This window comes from Zea mays, chromosome 5 (assembly GCF_902167145.1).
Source record: "Zea mays cultivar B73 chromosome 5, Zm-B73-REFERENCE-NAM-5.0, whole genome shotgun sequence".
NCBI lineage: Eukaryota > Viridiplantae > Streptophyta > Magnoliopsida > Poales > Poaceae > Zea > Zea mays.
Window position 1 is genome coordinate 142,593,447 of NC_050100.1, and position 15,806 is coordinate 142,609,252.

A 15,806-nucleotide genomic window follows, 5' to 3' on the forward strand; every position below is an offset into this window, starting at 1 on the left:
TGGAATAACCGAGCATGTGAAGGATGGAATGAGTTCAATTTAAGAAAAAGAATTAAATATGGTAGATTGGTGAAACAAAGAAGATTGTATCTCTATGTTTCCCTCGTCGATATCGTCATTTTCTGCATCAGTAATATCAATATTGGTTGGTCTGTAACCTTTAATTAAGTACGAATTCAATAGGCAAAGCGAAATAAAGAGAGCTAAATAGAGATGATCTCATGGTTTACACTTGAGTAAGGAGGACATAGAAAATAGGTATTTGTGTTCAACGAATATGAGCACATATGTGTGCGTATTATATATGCATATGCACATTTATAAGACATATAAATATGTAAATACGTGGGCATTGGCGATGCTAATCATCTATGCTTCCACAGTTTAATACAACAACATACATAAATATATGGCAATATCATCATTTTTTCTTGGTATGTTTAGTTGAGTAACACATTGAAGAAACATAGAAGTGAGTGTGTTGTCTGAAATAAAAACTCGTACCTATTCTAGAAGTACATGCAGTCTTTCTAAATTAATTCTACAATAGATATCCTTCCAATTGAATTTTGCAGTAGATGGAAGAGCGTAAACTTCCTTTAATAGTTAGGAATGAACTGATCAGAAGATGTTTCGTCGATGTCGAGGAGTGTCAGGTAAATTTACTTGATACATTCGTTGATGATACCTGATCCTTCAGAGGTGTAGGGCTTCAGAAGCAAGCTCTGTTTGTTCCAAGTGTTTCAGCGACCTGTTCCATTTGGGCCAAATTATATGTTGCCATATGTACGTTAAAGAATTTTTTTAGAAGAAAGGATAACAAATTTATAAGTTGTTATATGTGGTAGTTAAATGTGTCAAGCAAAAGTATCTGGTTTCTTATTTGTAGGGTGGACGAACCTGATTTTGATAGAAAAAAATGGAGGATGTAATAACAGATCCTCGATGGTTCTAAGCAATGAAATGGTCCAGCAAGAGGGCCTCCAAGATGTGGAATTAACATATCAAATCTTGTTTTATACATATTAATGGCAATGAAAATAGGGCTATGATGGTGCCTTAGTAAACAAATCAAGTTTAGCTGACGATGCTTTAGTAAACAAATCAAGTTTAGCTAAGTACTGAGAAAGGTCGCCAAAGTGAAATCATGTTTGCTCTCGTGGACACGGGATAATGGCATCTGCTTTTCCTATACAAATTAATGTAAGGAGAATGGTGGGAGTGGCTACTGTTGCTTCCGCTGCTAGACGGCCAGGCTTCTTTTCAAGCTCTCATTTTACATCCGCGTGATATCCATTTGACAAATAAAAAAACTATATCCTCTCTATCTGTTAGTGTGAGGAGTAGTCGTGTGTAAATCTATAGCATATTTTTGAAAACTGGAGTATGTACATGCAGTCGCGAATTATTGCAAACTAGAGCAAAGTCTGAGTCACTACAGTCGGCACAGGCAACAGGCCAGCAGTTGAGACCGAGACGAACCGAAGGACGAAGAGCTGCTGCCATGTTGGTGCCAGGGTTTGGCCGACTCACTAGTCGCTCACACTCAGGCGGTCGTGCATTTGCGCGACTGCAGTGACTCGGACTTTGCGTCTTGGATTTCGAATGGAGGTGGCCCTTCGGTCTCTAAGCCTGAGAAGAAACTCTGCGCTTGGTAGATCCGACACAGACTGACCTCCTCTCATCGCGGGTAAAAAGAAGAGCGAGGGCGAGGGCGACATTGACGATGACCAAGACCGAGAGGTTGGAAAACCGTATCTCATCGCGGGTAAAAAGAAGAGCGAGGGCGAGGGCGACATTGACGATGACCAAGACCGAGAGGTTGGAAAACCGTAACTACCAGTATGTGCTTTTGGGGGAAAAAGAACTCTGCCATTCGTAGATCCGACACAGGCGGACTTCATCGCGTCGTGATTAAGAAGAAGAGCGAGGGAGACAGCGATATTGAAGCCAGACATTGAAGCCGGCCAAGATCAACAGGATAGAAAACCCCAGCTAACAGTATGCGTTGTTGGGGAAGGAAAGGTTGTGGAGACGAACGAAATAGTATGCGAGGGAGAGTATGCGATGCTGGACAAACCTGTACAAGCTGTGGAGACGAACAGAGCAGACGAGGAGACGGGATGCACGCTAGTCTCCGACGCCGCGGTCGTCAGCGCTGCAGACGGCAGCCCTTTGAGTGGCCCTTTGGGAGACGACACAGAAGAAGAAACCGCGCCCGTCGATGAGAAATCGTGTGCACAGTTTTTTTTATACCGACGTGGACGACCACGCGCGTTTATATATAAGAAATATAAAAAATGTGTTCTATTAGTTAGACTATCTCCAGCATATGTTCTATCACATCCTCTATCTCATCTCGTATTTCAAACTTCACTCTGCAAATAGTGTTAAACACTGTCATCTACAGTTCCACGTCACATATTATACACTACCCGCTGGAGACAGTTTTATCTACACATGAATGTGGAGTAAACAACAAAGGGTCAAAACATTTATGGATAATTTTACCTTATTTTGACGACCATAAAAACTGTGCTTTATATTAAGAGGGCGTCCATTAGATTTTGAAAACCAAGATTCAATCCATCGTTAATATGTAATCGATTTTGCTGAGGGTATCGAGTTTTTACTAGCAATTCATAATGTATAGACGCCTGTAAATTTAAAATTATGAACTATAGTTATGAATTCCTACTATAAATACATCTTTACTAGTTCTTAAAAAATCTATTAAAAATCGTATATTTACATGACGGTTTAAAAAACATCAAAAAGTTGGATTTTTATTGCTGGCTTTCTTAACAAAACCACCAATATAAATATATAATTTTTATTCACCGTTTTTTTAAGAAAAGATGCATGTATTTTTAGAAAACCATGAGTACAGATTTTTACCGACGGCTTCCTTAAGAAAACCACTGAGTATAGATGCATGTAGTTGTGGTTTTCTTAAGTTGTCATCCCTACAAATAATTTAAAATTGATTTTTTAAATTTTTAAATGTTTTGTTGAATGGAAATTGTAGTTTTTTAAAATATCTACAACTTTGTAGTTAACTATTTTTCATTTGAAATTATTTTAATGAATCGCAGATCGGTACATGACCACCACACACTGGACAAAATCCCAATAGCCACATGCAAAACTAACCTTAACAATACAGAGGACAAACGAATCACAGTTCATCGTAGATGGGAGCAGGAACATTTGCTGGGGCAGGTCCACGTTGGGCATTCGCTACGATGTCATCGGCTGATAATGAACCGGATCTGATGGCATCGGCCAGTTTCCTTTGCAGCGTCAATAGACCAATACGTCTTGAGACAACATAAAGAACCGCCAAGGAGAAAATGATAAAGCCGATGGTCAGGATGATCCTGGGAAACAGATCTTATTAGCAATTGGCCACGACATCCTGAAACTCAGATCTGTTTAGACATCACTAATTGCAGAGCACCAAGGCACATTTACTTCAAAAAAATACTCCCAAGCATTTTGGTATGACATCTAATCTACTGAAAATGAGTTAATGAGGTAACCAAAGAGTCATGCCAGCACTAATGTTCCTTCAAACAAGGATGATATGCATCCTTCATCACACACTCTTGTAGATGCAAAGAACAAGTAATAGGAGTATAGGACTGAGGATTAGAGTCGTTATCTCCATTCGCGATAATTTGTCTCCATAAGCCAGAGCTCATATAGGAGTTGGCAAAGAAGGTTGACAAACCAGTTAATTGAATGATCTAATGATTGTGGTGTTCTTTTGCATTACACATCCTTCTGTGTTTATAAAGGCTTTTAAAAAACTTGCAAATTCACACAAGTCTTATGTTTAGTTTCAGATTGCTGATATATATGCAATGCAAATCAAATGTCAGCTTCTCATTTTGAATTCCTATTATTTTGACTGATGAGATGCAATGGATCATGTATTTTCTACTTACCTTCGATAATAGCCTGGGAAAGTGTACTGTTGTTTAATATCAAAATTACATTACCTCAAATGATAGTTAAGTATGGGCAATTATAGCATCTATCACCATTTCCTCGAAAGGAACCATGGTTAAAGTTCAATTTGTAGATGCTCATTGAAATGTGAAGAGCTGTTAGGTGTACACACTATATAAAGATATTTCATTAAGTTTAAATATTTAGACTGTAAAACAAATAGTGCAAGCTATAAGAACAGATTATACACTTATTTTCAGTGATCCCAGTTTTGAACTGTATAAAGGAGTGAGAGTACCTACCTATCAAGAACATCTTGCTGTTGCATCGTGGAGAGCAAACCACGGGTACGCATTAGCAAAGAGCGGTGTCCTTGATATTCACCTTCAGCCTTCCGGAGAACACTTGTTGATTCATCTGCATAATTTAATAAATTAATTTGCATGGTTCAATTTGCCTATGATGATCCTAAAAATGCAGGAAACTAAGAAAAAAATTAGTTCAATGCACTATGAAGTACATGAACCGTTGAATGTGCTACAGTTTTTCCATAACAGAAGAACATCCTATGTATAGTAATAATAACAAAGAATAATGAAGCAAAATCTCAAACATAAAAACACAGAACAACCACATGTCTACAACCTAGCAGTTTCATTTTCACCATTGCAACCCATCACATGAATAATTAGAGTGAAGATCAATCCATGATGTAGAGGAGAAATTTTAAGAAACCAACAAAACTCAATCACTCTTAAATGATAAAACTGTGAATAAGATATTGGTTTAATCAAGAATGCATACCAAATGTTGCCAAGGTACTTGCACTCCTTTCCACTTCCTGTAACAATTTATATCAATTAGCTCAAGTTTAACAAGCTAACAATTGAACAAGGGGACATGCAAACCTGAACCATCATCTGGCGAGACCGTCGGAGGCTCTCGGTGATACTTTCAGCAGCAGATGTCATCCCAACCTTTGTCCTACACCATCAAAAATCACATTATACAACAGAGCTAGATGTTTCTTGAGCTACATAATGTAGAAGGGCGATTCATTCATTACTGTGATGCAAGAACACTGATCTGAGCATGAATCTAAAAGGATGACCTGTTCAGTAGTGAAATGCATTAACACAACAAATCTTAATTGTTTCTCTCCCTCCGTTCCAGAAATGTAAGTCATTCAGTTTATCCTAAGTCAAACTTCTCCAACTTTGACCAAGCATCACAATTTCAGAAAGAATGTACTATCAGTACATATTTCATGGTGATTTTTGTGAAACTATATTGTATATGTTCTATCATTTGTCTATAAACTTGCTCAAAAGTTTGACTTAAAACAAAACTAAAATGAATTACATGTTGGAATGAATGAAGTATTCCGCCATTCTTAGTTTAAAATGTAGAAAACTAGAATCCACAAGCAAATAGCCCTTATCTGGTTCTTCAAATTTTAAGTGACACAAATGGACGGGATACAGATGTAAGTGACTAAATTATGAAACTCCTTAAATATCGCATACATAGTCATAAAATAAAGATGAACTCATGGAAATCAACTTACTGGAGATTACGCCTACGGATTGTTGACTCTTCTCCACCCCCTAGAAGAAGCTCCCTCTAGAGAAAAGACAAATAGAAACTGATAGCTTTAGTCATAAGGGCAACTAGAATGCTCTCAAAAGGTAGCAGGATGCCTACAGGTAGTTTCTTGCCAATTTTGAAAGAGAAGTTTCAAAAACTAAAGCAATAATAGTTTCAATTATGTTCCTGGACTTATATGTGAGTACATAAATAGCTACAACAAGAGATACTTGCATATTATAGAGAATAGGTTCTTAACATGAGTTCTTTATTATCTGTCCAAACCTTTCACATTTAAACATCACTTGCATTGGTGAGCTCTAAAAAAGCATGTAGTGGTCAGACAGCAAATCAATTGGGTTAATATGATAAAATAGAGACAAAAGCACACCTCCTCCTGAGCAGCTTTTCTAATGTTCTCTTTCGCTTGTAAGTTAGCATTCCTCAGGCTAGCACGCAACCTGCAAACACAATCAATTTTTTTTGCAAAAAAAAAGCAGGCTAAAAGAAGAAGAAAAAAATTAAAAAAAATCCAACACTGTCATACTTCTTGTATTGTTCATCCCACGACCCTAAGGTTGCTTGCCCAGACTGCACTTCATCAAAAGTAGGTAGCTGCTGAGCTAGAAGATCAAGCCGGAACTGCAGGGACTTGAGCAACTGCAGAGCATCCTGTGCAGAACCATTCAACCTTGGAAGAGAAGTTGCTTCCTCTGTTCCTTTCCCTGTTTTTCCACATGATTCAATTGCAGCAATGCTCTCCTCAAGCTGTGAAACAGCTTGGCTCCATTCTTTCTTCAGATTTTCAACAGCTTGTGTGACTTCATCCATCCTAATATCTGAATGGATCAAAATCAGCAGACTTATCATGCTGGCATGCAAGAGAGACAACTGACAACTTGTAACATAAAAAGGAGAATCTAGCTTTGATGCATGAATAAATGAGAAAAACCAGGAAAACTAAACTCACCAATATTATTGACGATAACCAAATATGTTATGTTAAAATCTTATATGTGTCATCAAGCTATGTAATATGTATTCATATAAGAGTGCAGATTATGACTTTGTCAGCAAGGCAAAATCAAGGCTACCAAGTTTCTAGTACTACTATAATTAGTGATAATTGCAATGGTTAGCACTGACAACCATACATGCCATGCATTCAAGTGACACGACAAGTGACAAGTCATCAGAAAAGAGGCCTTCAGATTAAATATACTGCATCTCCTACCAAGCAGTGCAAATTTACAGTAAAAATATCATTAGTGATAATGATCCAATGACAGATAAATTACTTCAAGTCTTAAAGAAACACTAACACCATGACCGATTGAATTGGTACAAACTAGAATTTGTTGTCCCAATACCATAACAACAATAAGTAACACCGTGGATCATAGATCTTAAATTCAGGGAACAGATATTGAACTCATTGAAGCAAGCAAACATATACTTTCTTGAATTTTGCAGCTGCATGTTGTCAGTGACCTATTAGTTGTAGACACATGACAACCACTCAACCAGTGTCAAAGGGCATACCTTGGGAGCAATTTGGCCCTTATATATATATATGCTATAACCGACAGTAAACAAATCTCTGGGTCCTTAGCATAAGCATGGTAGGAAAAAAAAAGTCATGGCTGACATGAGGCAGCTAATATAGGCACATGGGGTAGGCTTGTGGTTTTACCTTTGTCCTTTGGGAGGGGCGCAGGCTCTTCCTGTAGGAAGCTTGGAGACGTGGGCCCTGCTTCCCAGCGGTCGGGCGGATGGCAAGGGGTGGCGCTGCTTCACGGCGGAACGGCTTCACTTCCCTGCGTCGGAGACCCGATCAGCGGCTCAGAGACCAGGAGGGAGCGGCAGATGGGAAATCGAGTGAGGGGCGACGGATGATGATGGCCTGGGGACAGAGGTGAGGGGATGAGTGACGACGTCGTGAGATCTGGCGAGCAGAGCTAGATCGGTTGGGTTCAGATCGCTCAGAGTGGACGCTGATGCTATTTTTTGAGTTTTTCGATCCAGAATTTTGTTAGGGTGGATCAGATATTTTTCATGATTATTAGATCGAGCCGTGGGTTAAAAATGAAAACCCAGACCACCTGGCACCTGATACACTTGTCGGTGCATCCTAAGGGCTCGTTTGGCAGCCTGGTGAATTGCACACCGGCCAGCCACAACCAGCGGGGGCAATACCTGCATTACCTGTCCCACGTGTAGTGCAGTCCAGCGGGGCATAGGTTCCCTGTGTCCGTTTGGCAAAGATTGTTGCAGGTAACAGACAAGCAGTGCAAGAGGGACAAGCATGCACATCTACGAACAAGTAGTACAGACGGACAAAAGGCAGGTCACATGATAATACTTCTTAACCTTAACAAATAAGTATAGTAATTGAAATATGCAAGAATCACAGATAATTATAAACATGAACATGGAGGTACCATTGCTGGTGCTTTTATTTGACAATATAAATATTTAATTATTTTTAGAAAAATTCTATTTTGCACCAACAAAAGAATTTTACAAATCAAAAAGTCTGCAAAATGGAAACAGTAGCCCTAGCAGCTAGCAAGAGACAGATTGGTTGAGCTCTTCCTGCTTGTGTTCATTGTGTATGGCGATTCATTGATCATCAGAGATTGATTCTCTGTAATTCTCTAAAGTAAACTCAGTGACACATATAGGATTCCATGCATCAACTAAATGAGAAAATCTGCTTTTTTAACTCTCAGCTCCATAGTTCATTCTAGAGAACTGCTCGAAAAAGTTTGGAAAAATTATTTCTCAATAAAAAATTGTTTGATGATAGAGCTTCTTCTAAATTCAGCGTGAAAGATTCTAATGCTTTTCTTCCTTTTTCTTTAAAGAAAAAATATAGAGCTAGGCACAAATAATTACTAGAAGCTACACTCTTCGGGTCTAGAAACAACAAGTAATCTGAAAATGGAGGTCATCAACATTGCGCAGCGCTTGCTAAATCGCAGTTGCTCTGTTGGTGACGGAAAAAAAATTTATTGACACAACCACCACACCAAACAGCAGATGAGATTATTGTTGTCAGTAACTCAGCATCTAGCACTAATAGTATGACCATAGTCACAGTGCTGCTCATCAAAAGATGCATCAGCTTGATAGCACCAGAGAATAAATGCATGTGTTTGTGAGAAATGCAAACTGACATATAATTGAAAACCAAGAAATGCTAATATACTATGGTACAAGAAGAAATTTACTCTCACAACTACATGAGGGTTCCTTTTTAAAATACCAGTATTTAGTAAACTGTAACTTGATCTCAGCTTGGCTAGTTGCTCAGTTCTTAATAGGAACAAGAATATAAACTAAGCCTAAAGTGCGCTGTTTAAAAAATTAAGCCTGAAGTGCACTGTTTAAAAAAACTAAGCTATGTTTAAACTGCACGCACGGATGCACCGATCAATTTATCAGAAAAGACCTAATCAAAACAGAAAGATTTCTAGGTGGAGTTCTAGATTGCAAGTTTAGATTACACGCATGGATGCACCGATCAAACTAATCTATTCTACCAGCAAATCCTCAGCGATGATGCAAGCAAGCACTAGCAGCTTCTTCCATAACGAGAATCAAATATAGACAACAGATCTAAACTGAATAAGATAAAAAGGTGGAAGCTCACCAGATCCTCAGTGTCTTCTACAACGAGAGAGGTGGCGATATAGAAGCGGTGGGTGAGGGCGGATGGAGGGGGACTAAGGGAGGTGGAGCTGGGGGTGATGGAGTTGACCACCGGATCCGGAGGAGGAGCACCGGCTGCCGGATCCAAAGGAAGAGACGAGACGTTCCGTATGCGGCTTTCGGAGGGTAGCGACTGGATCTGGATGAGGTTTGGCGGTGAGCTTCTTCCTATGTGTCTTCTTCGTCGGCGCCAGTGGAAGGTCAGTCGTGTCCGAAGGAGGAGAGGCGGCGACGATGGAGACGCGCACGTGCGCCGGGGCGGTGGAGGTGAAGGTGGCGGCCGATATCTGGAGGACGAGACGGGGCTTACGTGCCCGACCATCCGGGGTGTGTTTTTCTTCCCTGTGAAAACCGCCCCGAACCGGGGTCAAGCTTCCCTTTCCGTGGACTTCCAAATGCCAAAATAGTAAGACGAGTCTTATGTTACACTGGGTGTGTGGAGGCTGGGTTTTGGCCGGTAAACCGACCGATTTGGAGCCTCCCAAACGAGCCCCGTTCGGCAGGCCAGCGTCCAAACCAGGCCAGAATCGAAAGCAGCTCAGAATCGAGTGATACATGTGTTGTCACTAATTTTTGGTCACTAGCCCAGGAACCAATCCAGGAGGTAGCTCATCAGGACTCGTTCCAGACCAAGAATTGAGCGAAGGGAATTTAAATCAGGTGGGTCTATTTCTGGTCCAGATTAAAACGAACGGCTCTAACAGACTGGGCCGGATTCTAAACCGGGTTGATTCATCCCGCCCGGAAAGAGGCTAGGAATAGACCGTTCCGGCCGAAACGAACGACGCCTAAGACTATCTCTGGACTCTCGTTATCCCTCCATATTTTACTTCATATTTCAAACTTCATTATACAAACAGTACAATTTGCTGTGTAAAACAGTGTTTTGCATGATCATTTATCGGTCTGATGAAGATGTCCTAAAAGGTTAATAAATGAGTCAATTGTGGATTTAAAATGGTTTATGCTTCAAGCTAACTAAGGGTCAGTTTAGTATGTCTCCGACTTCTCTTCAATATTAGCTCCTCTATAAAAGTTAGTGTTTTTTAACAAATTGTTTGACAAAACGGTTCTCTTGGCACAAGAGAAGGGCAAACTAGGGAGCAGAGGAGCCGCTATAATCTAGTTTTTTTTGCTCCGGCTACTCTCTATAAAAATAGCTCCAGCTACTCATTGTTCTTTGTTAGGGGTTCTTTTTTAGACTGTTTGGAAGGGCCCTGCAGGAGGCGAAGCTGGAACCGGTTTGGAAGCTCTTCCAAACATGCTCTAATATAATAGTACTAGAAATCTTATAGCAGTATACTACTAGATATATCATAGTTTTTTAGAAACACATTAATTCAAATAGCTTAAATATTAGTCATGGATATTATATAGAACATTGTGGCTAGAAAAGTAATAAATGAATAGTCTTATAAAAATATATATATCTTTGTAATTACACACCGTTTGTACTAACATCCTCAATACTACATTAAAAATTGAAAACATCAACTTTTTCAAAAAGTAAGATAAGTAGATAACATTATATACTAGACTAATACAAGTATACAACATGCGTCTCGACCCTCAAGTGTAAATTCGTCTTACAATTTCTTAGACCTTGAAAGTAGTGTCGGCATTTCGACCCCGAGGGGTCATTGGACCGACGAGTAAATTGTGGCTGCGTGTCCCAGTCCAGATGGGTCGGCGCGAGATGGAACACAAGGGGGGAAAAGGGAACCGTGGCTCGTGTTATCCTGCGCCCAGGGCGGATGCGCTTGCAGTAGGGGGTTACAAGCGTTCGCGAGGGAGAGAGAGAGTCTGTCCGTCAGCCCGTCCTCCCGCGCAGCCACCTTCTCGTACGAGGGTCCTAGACCTTACTTTTATAGATGTAAGGAGAGGGTCCAGGTGTACAATGGGGGGTATAGCGATATGCTAACGTGTCCAGCAGAGAGGAGTCAGAGCCCTATGTACATGCCGACGTGGCTGTCGGAGAGGTGCTAGTGCCCTGTGCATGTGGCGTCGTGGCCATCGGAGGAGCGCTTGAACCCTGTAGAAGCACAGCTGACGGGACCTTGCTGACGTCTCCTTGCTTCCGTAGGGGGCTGAGAACTGCCGTCGTCACGGGAGCACGCGGGGTGTCATCATTACTTGTTTTACCGGGGCGAGCCAGATGGGACGCCGGTCTTGTTCCCCGTAGCCTGAGCTAGCTAGGGGTAGGGCAATGATGTACCCCCCCTATGAAGTGGTCGGCCCGAGCTCAAGGTCGGGCGAGGTGGTGACTCCTCCGAGGTCGAGGTTGAGGCCGAGCCCTGGGGTCGGGCGAGGCGGAGACCGTCTTCCGAGGTCGAGGTTGAGTCCGAGCCCTGGGGTCGGGCGAGGCGGAGACCGTCTTCCGAGGTCGAGGTTGAGTCCGAGCCCTGGGGTCGGGCGAGGCGGAGGCCGTCTTGCGAGGTCGAGGCGGGGGCCGAGCCCCGGGGTCAGGCGAGGTGGAGCTTCCTATGGCGCCTGAGGCTGGACTCGGTTGCTGTCAGCCTCACCCTGGCGGGTGGCACAGCAGTCGGAACAGGGCAGGCGGCGCTGTTTTCCTGTCAGGTCAGTCAGTGGAGGGGTGAAGTGACTGCAGTCACTTCGGCCCTGTAGACTGAGGAACGTGCGTCAGGATAAGGTGTCAGGTGATCCTTGCATTGAATGCTCCTGCGATGCGGTCGGTTGGCGAGGCGATCTGGCCAAGATTGCTTCACTGCGAAGCCTGCCCGAGCTGGGCCTCGGGCGAGTCGAAGGTGCGCCCGTTACTTGAGGAGGCCCTTGGGCGAGGCGTGAATCCGCCTTGGTCTACTATTCCTGCCCGAGGCTGGACTCGGACGAGGCGAGATCGTGTCCCTTGAGTGGATGGAGCCTTGGCCTGAATTGCGCCCATCAGGCTTTTGCAGCTTGTGCTGATGGTGATTACCAGCCGAGATTAAGAGTCTTGGGGGTACCCCTAATTATGGTCCCTGACAGTAGCCCCCGAGCCTCAAAGGGAGTGTTGGTACTCGCTTGGAGGCTTTGTCGCACTTTTTTGCAAGGGGACCGACCTTTCTCGGTTATATTTTGTTCCGGTGAGTGCGCGCGAGCGCACCCGCCGGGTGTAGCCCCCGAGGCCTCGGAGGAGTGGTTTGACTCCTCCGAGGTCTTAGTGCCTTTCGTGACGCCTCGTCCGGTCTCGTTGTTCCCTCATGCGATCTGACCGTAGCTCGGGTGCATGGTCAGGTTCCTAGTTCTCGGGCTGGTATGTTGACGCTGTCAACGGTTTGGCCAGAGCCGGGTTTGGAGAGCAACCCACAAGCCTCTGCACAGAGCGAGAGGACGGTCAAGGACTGACTCGACTTTTATCATACGCCCCTTCGTCGCCTTTCCGCAAGGAGGAGGGGGGAAAGCGCCATGTTGCCCTCGGAGGGCGCCGAACATGGTGTCTCCAGTGAGTTGCTAACGGGTGATCCGAGTGGACGCCCGTGCCCCGTTCGATAAGGGTCGGCTAGTGGCCCAGAAGCGCGCTCCAAAAGTACCTGCAGGTGATTTGCCGGACCCGGTCCCGTTTGATAGGGTCCGAGGGCTCGATGCCTCCCTCTGATGGGATTCCGTTACAGAATCGCTCCTGTTGGTCTCGGAAATGTCCTAGGGTACCTCGGGAGCGTAGCCCGAGCCTCGGCCATGTATCGGACGTACCCAGAGTCATCCCTCGCTCTGCGTGTTCCGGGGCGGCTGTCGAACCCTTCGGGGGCCAGCCTTCGAACCCCTGATCAGTAGTGGGCGCGGAGCCCGAGTGGTCTGAGGCGGCTGTCGAAACCCTTCCGAGGGGCCAGCCTTCGAACCTCTGATCAGTAATGAGTCTGGAGCCCGAGTGCTCTGGGGCGGCTGTCGAACCCTTTTGAGGGGCCAGCCTTCGAACCCCTGATCAGTAGGAGGGCTCAGGGCCCGTTTCCTTCGCGGAGAAGGATCCCTTTCGGAGTATCCCCTTTCCCGGTCCCTGTAGCAAGAGAGAGAAAGGGGAAGGAGAAAAGGATATGAATTTAAATGATGTGGCGCACCTTTTTTGACGCGGTCATCATGGCGGAGGTGAAGTGTCGCTCGCTTCGCCTGCCAAAGGTGTCACCTGCCCTACCGCGAAGTTAATGCGACGGGACGGGTGGTTCGCGGGGCAGCCGTTGTGCGCCCGCGAGTCGTTCGAGGGACGGAACACGGGCGTGTCGTCTTCACGCCGTGGGAGAGGGCTCCCCTGCTGCTCCAGGAGGGGACGTGAGCCTGCAGATGATTTGGCTGCTGCTTCCGCCCACCTGCTGCTGCCATTACTGCCGGCCCACTTTTGGCCATATCGACCGTCGCGCCTTCTCCCGCAGCTGATTGACCTGTGACCGATGTGCTTGGTTGGCACTATTGGGCCATGCGCAGGGTTGCCTCGAGTCGCGGCACCGGTTCCGCAGTCGAGAAGGCGCGGTACTGGTGCAAGTAGCGGTGCAGTTTTTCGCACGTAGCAACCGATGCGCCGGTTACATGACGTGTGGGCCTGGGCCTCCATGCTGGATGCGTCGAAGTCGAAAGGGTGCGTCTCCGTGGTGTAGTTGCATGCCACCTGCATGGGGATCCTCCCTTTCACCTGCTTGGTTTAGGTGAAGGTGGAGGAGTGCTTGTAACCGCTGGGCGGTTACACGCTCCGCGCGCGGCGGTCTGACTTCTTTTGTCCCGGACCAGCTTGCATGACGTGTGGGACCCAGCCCCCGTGTCGTAGGGGGAGGACCCTGGAGCGCGTTGGTGAAGACTTAGTCCGCGACGCCTGAGGACGCGAGTGGGGAGAGTCGCCTTTAAAAAGGGATCGACCCCTTGGGTGGCAGCCACGCCTTCGCACTCCCCTCATGCACTGCGCCCTTCCACCTTCCGAGCCCCCGGATGGGGAGCGCCCGCGTTGCTTTCGTCTTGCTGTTGTTGGAGGAGCGCAACTTCACGGAGGTTGGCACCTTTCAGCCATCGCTCGGCTTCAAGGATTTTTATCAGGCAGCCTGGCTGCATCCCCTCACCAATGGTCACCCAGGACGGTTACCACCAGTTCGATGGTGGGGAGAAGCAAGTCGAGCTGCGGCCTCTGCCCTGCCCTCAGCTTCAAGGATCTTCATCATCCTTGCTGGGGCGGGGGGCGAGCCGGGGCCTACCTTCGCGTGGGCTGGCGACCCGCTTCTTCCTCCGGCATCTGGGGGTGGAAACCATCCTCCAGCTCTGCGGAGGAGGCGTCCTCCAGCCATGCGGGGGAAGGCGAACTGCTGCTACCCGGCCAGGGTGCATCATTCCGTCCTCTGTCCGGGCGACTGTGGGCGGTCGCACGGAGGGTCTCACAACACGTCGTACGCCACGAGGGTGATACTCGTGTTCTGGGATGGTCCCGTTCTCGTTTTCGTGGCGAGGACGGGGGTGAGGATCTGCCGGTGCGCTTTGGGGTGGCCGGCGCTCGCTGGTGCGGTGTTGGTGGGCAGGTGGACGCCGTCGTCGGTGCTGAGGTGGTGGCAGCCGGAGAAGGTTTCTCTGCCGACGAGATCGTCGGTGCCATCTGCGCTCCAGGCCTCCGGCTCTTTGGCTTTAATATCTTGTTCTCGTCCCCCGCGAGGGGACGCGAACGAGAGCCTTCCAGTGGTAGCGTTCGCCCTGGGACCATCGCTGCTGCTGCAGAGGTCGCCGGCGGGTCACCCGGAGCTTGTCGTCCCGCAGGCCCCCCGATGTGGAAGTTGTTTATACCCGCGAGAGTGGAACCGGAGTTCCGTTTGCAATGGCACCTTGAGTGTCGGTGTCTGTTCATTGTGGCTGTCGGGGCCTGAACATCTAGGTATTTGAGTGTAATACCGTGTTTCTTCCTCATTTTAAGCACCAGGACTCGCCTGTCGGCTAGCTGAACCGCTTAACCAAGTGTGAGTTGCCCTGTGCGGAAGGTGACGAGTGAGGTATCCATATCCCGGAGGCGTAGGAGTCCCTCGGCTCGGTCGGCCTTGCCACCCAAGGCTTCTCTTGCTCAGTTAAAGAAACCCTCGGCCGCTCTGCGATGAGCCGGAGCCGGAGGCAGCGGTGTCAGCGTGGACAGAGGTGGAGTTGGCTCGAGAAGAAACTTCGTCGACCCAGGAGCAGGTGATTCCCCAGGCCAAGGAGGCGTAGCAGTGACGGCTGGAACCTGGCCAGGTCGTCCACTGGCGAGACCGACCCCGGAGTCGGGCTGCCGAGGCCATGAGCCGGGCTGATGTCCTCGGGGGACAGCTGGCTGAGGCTATGGAGCGGCCGGTCAAGCCGTTTGCTTGGGCCGGGTTCCTGGAGGAGACCCTGGCGGCGATGGCCCTGGCGCGGTGCTGACATCTTCCTTCGAGGTGGAGATCCTCCGCCCATGTCGCCGTCCGAGGCCGGGCCAGACTCTGCCGAAGGTGGAGACGACGCCGAGGGTGCTGCTGCTCCCCCTATTGATGTCTGAACCTGCAGGAACAGTTTGTCTGTAGTACGCGTATGTTTTTTGCAGCCGCCGAGGCCCAAACATATCATTGTCGTGTTATAAAGCTGTG

At 46.5% G+C, this 15,806-nt stretch overlaps 1 protein-coding gene across 6 annotated transcripts; it reads right to left on the reverse strand.

Moving 5' to 3' along the window:
* Positions 1-398: 398 nt before the first annotated feature.
* Positions 399-9,654, reverse strand: LOC100283594 (uncharacterized). 6 transcript variants are annotated; one of them, XR_004858202.1, is made up of 11 exons: positions 9,197-9,654; positions 7,235-7,444; positions 6,089-6,380; positions 5,933-6,002; positions 5,522-5,577; positions 4,863-4,938; positions 4,759-4,795; positions 4,257-4,371; positions 3,154-3,380; positions 2,081-2,185; positions 399-751 (listed from the first exon to the last, which is right to left on the reverse strand). XR_004858202.1 is itself a non-coding variant. In XM_035968056.1 (10 exons), the coding sequence occupies exons 3-9, from the start codon at positions 6,370-6,372 to the stop codon at positions 3,179-3,181; spliced, it is 840 nt and encodes a 279-aa protein (XP_035823949.1). In that variant the 5' UTR covers positions 6,373-6,380; positions 7,235-7,358; positions 9,197-9,654; the 3' UTR covers positions 399-751; positions 3,154-3,178. The 6 variants fall into 6 exon arrangements, 5 of the variants coding, with proteins under 5 accessions (XP_035823949.1, XP_020408961.1, XP_008643753.1 ...); XM_035968056.1 differs by lacking the exon at positions 2,081-2,185 and having other exon boundaries at positions 7,235-7,358; XM_020553372.3 differs by lacking the exon at positions 2,081-2,185.
* Positions 9,655-15,806: the final 6,152 nt, after the last annotated feature.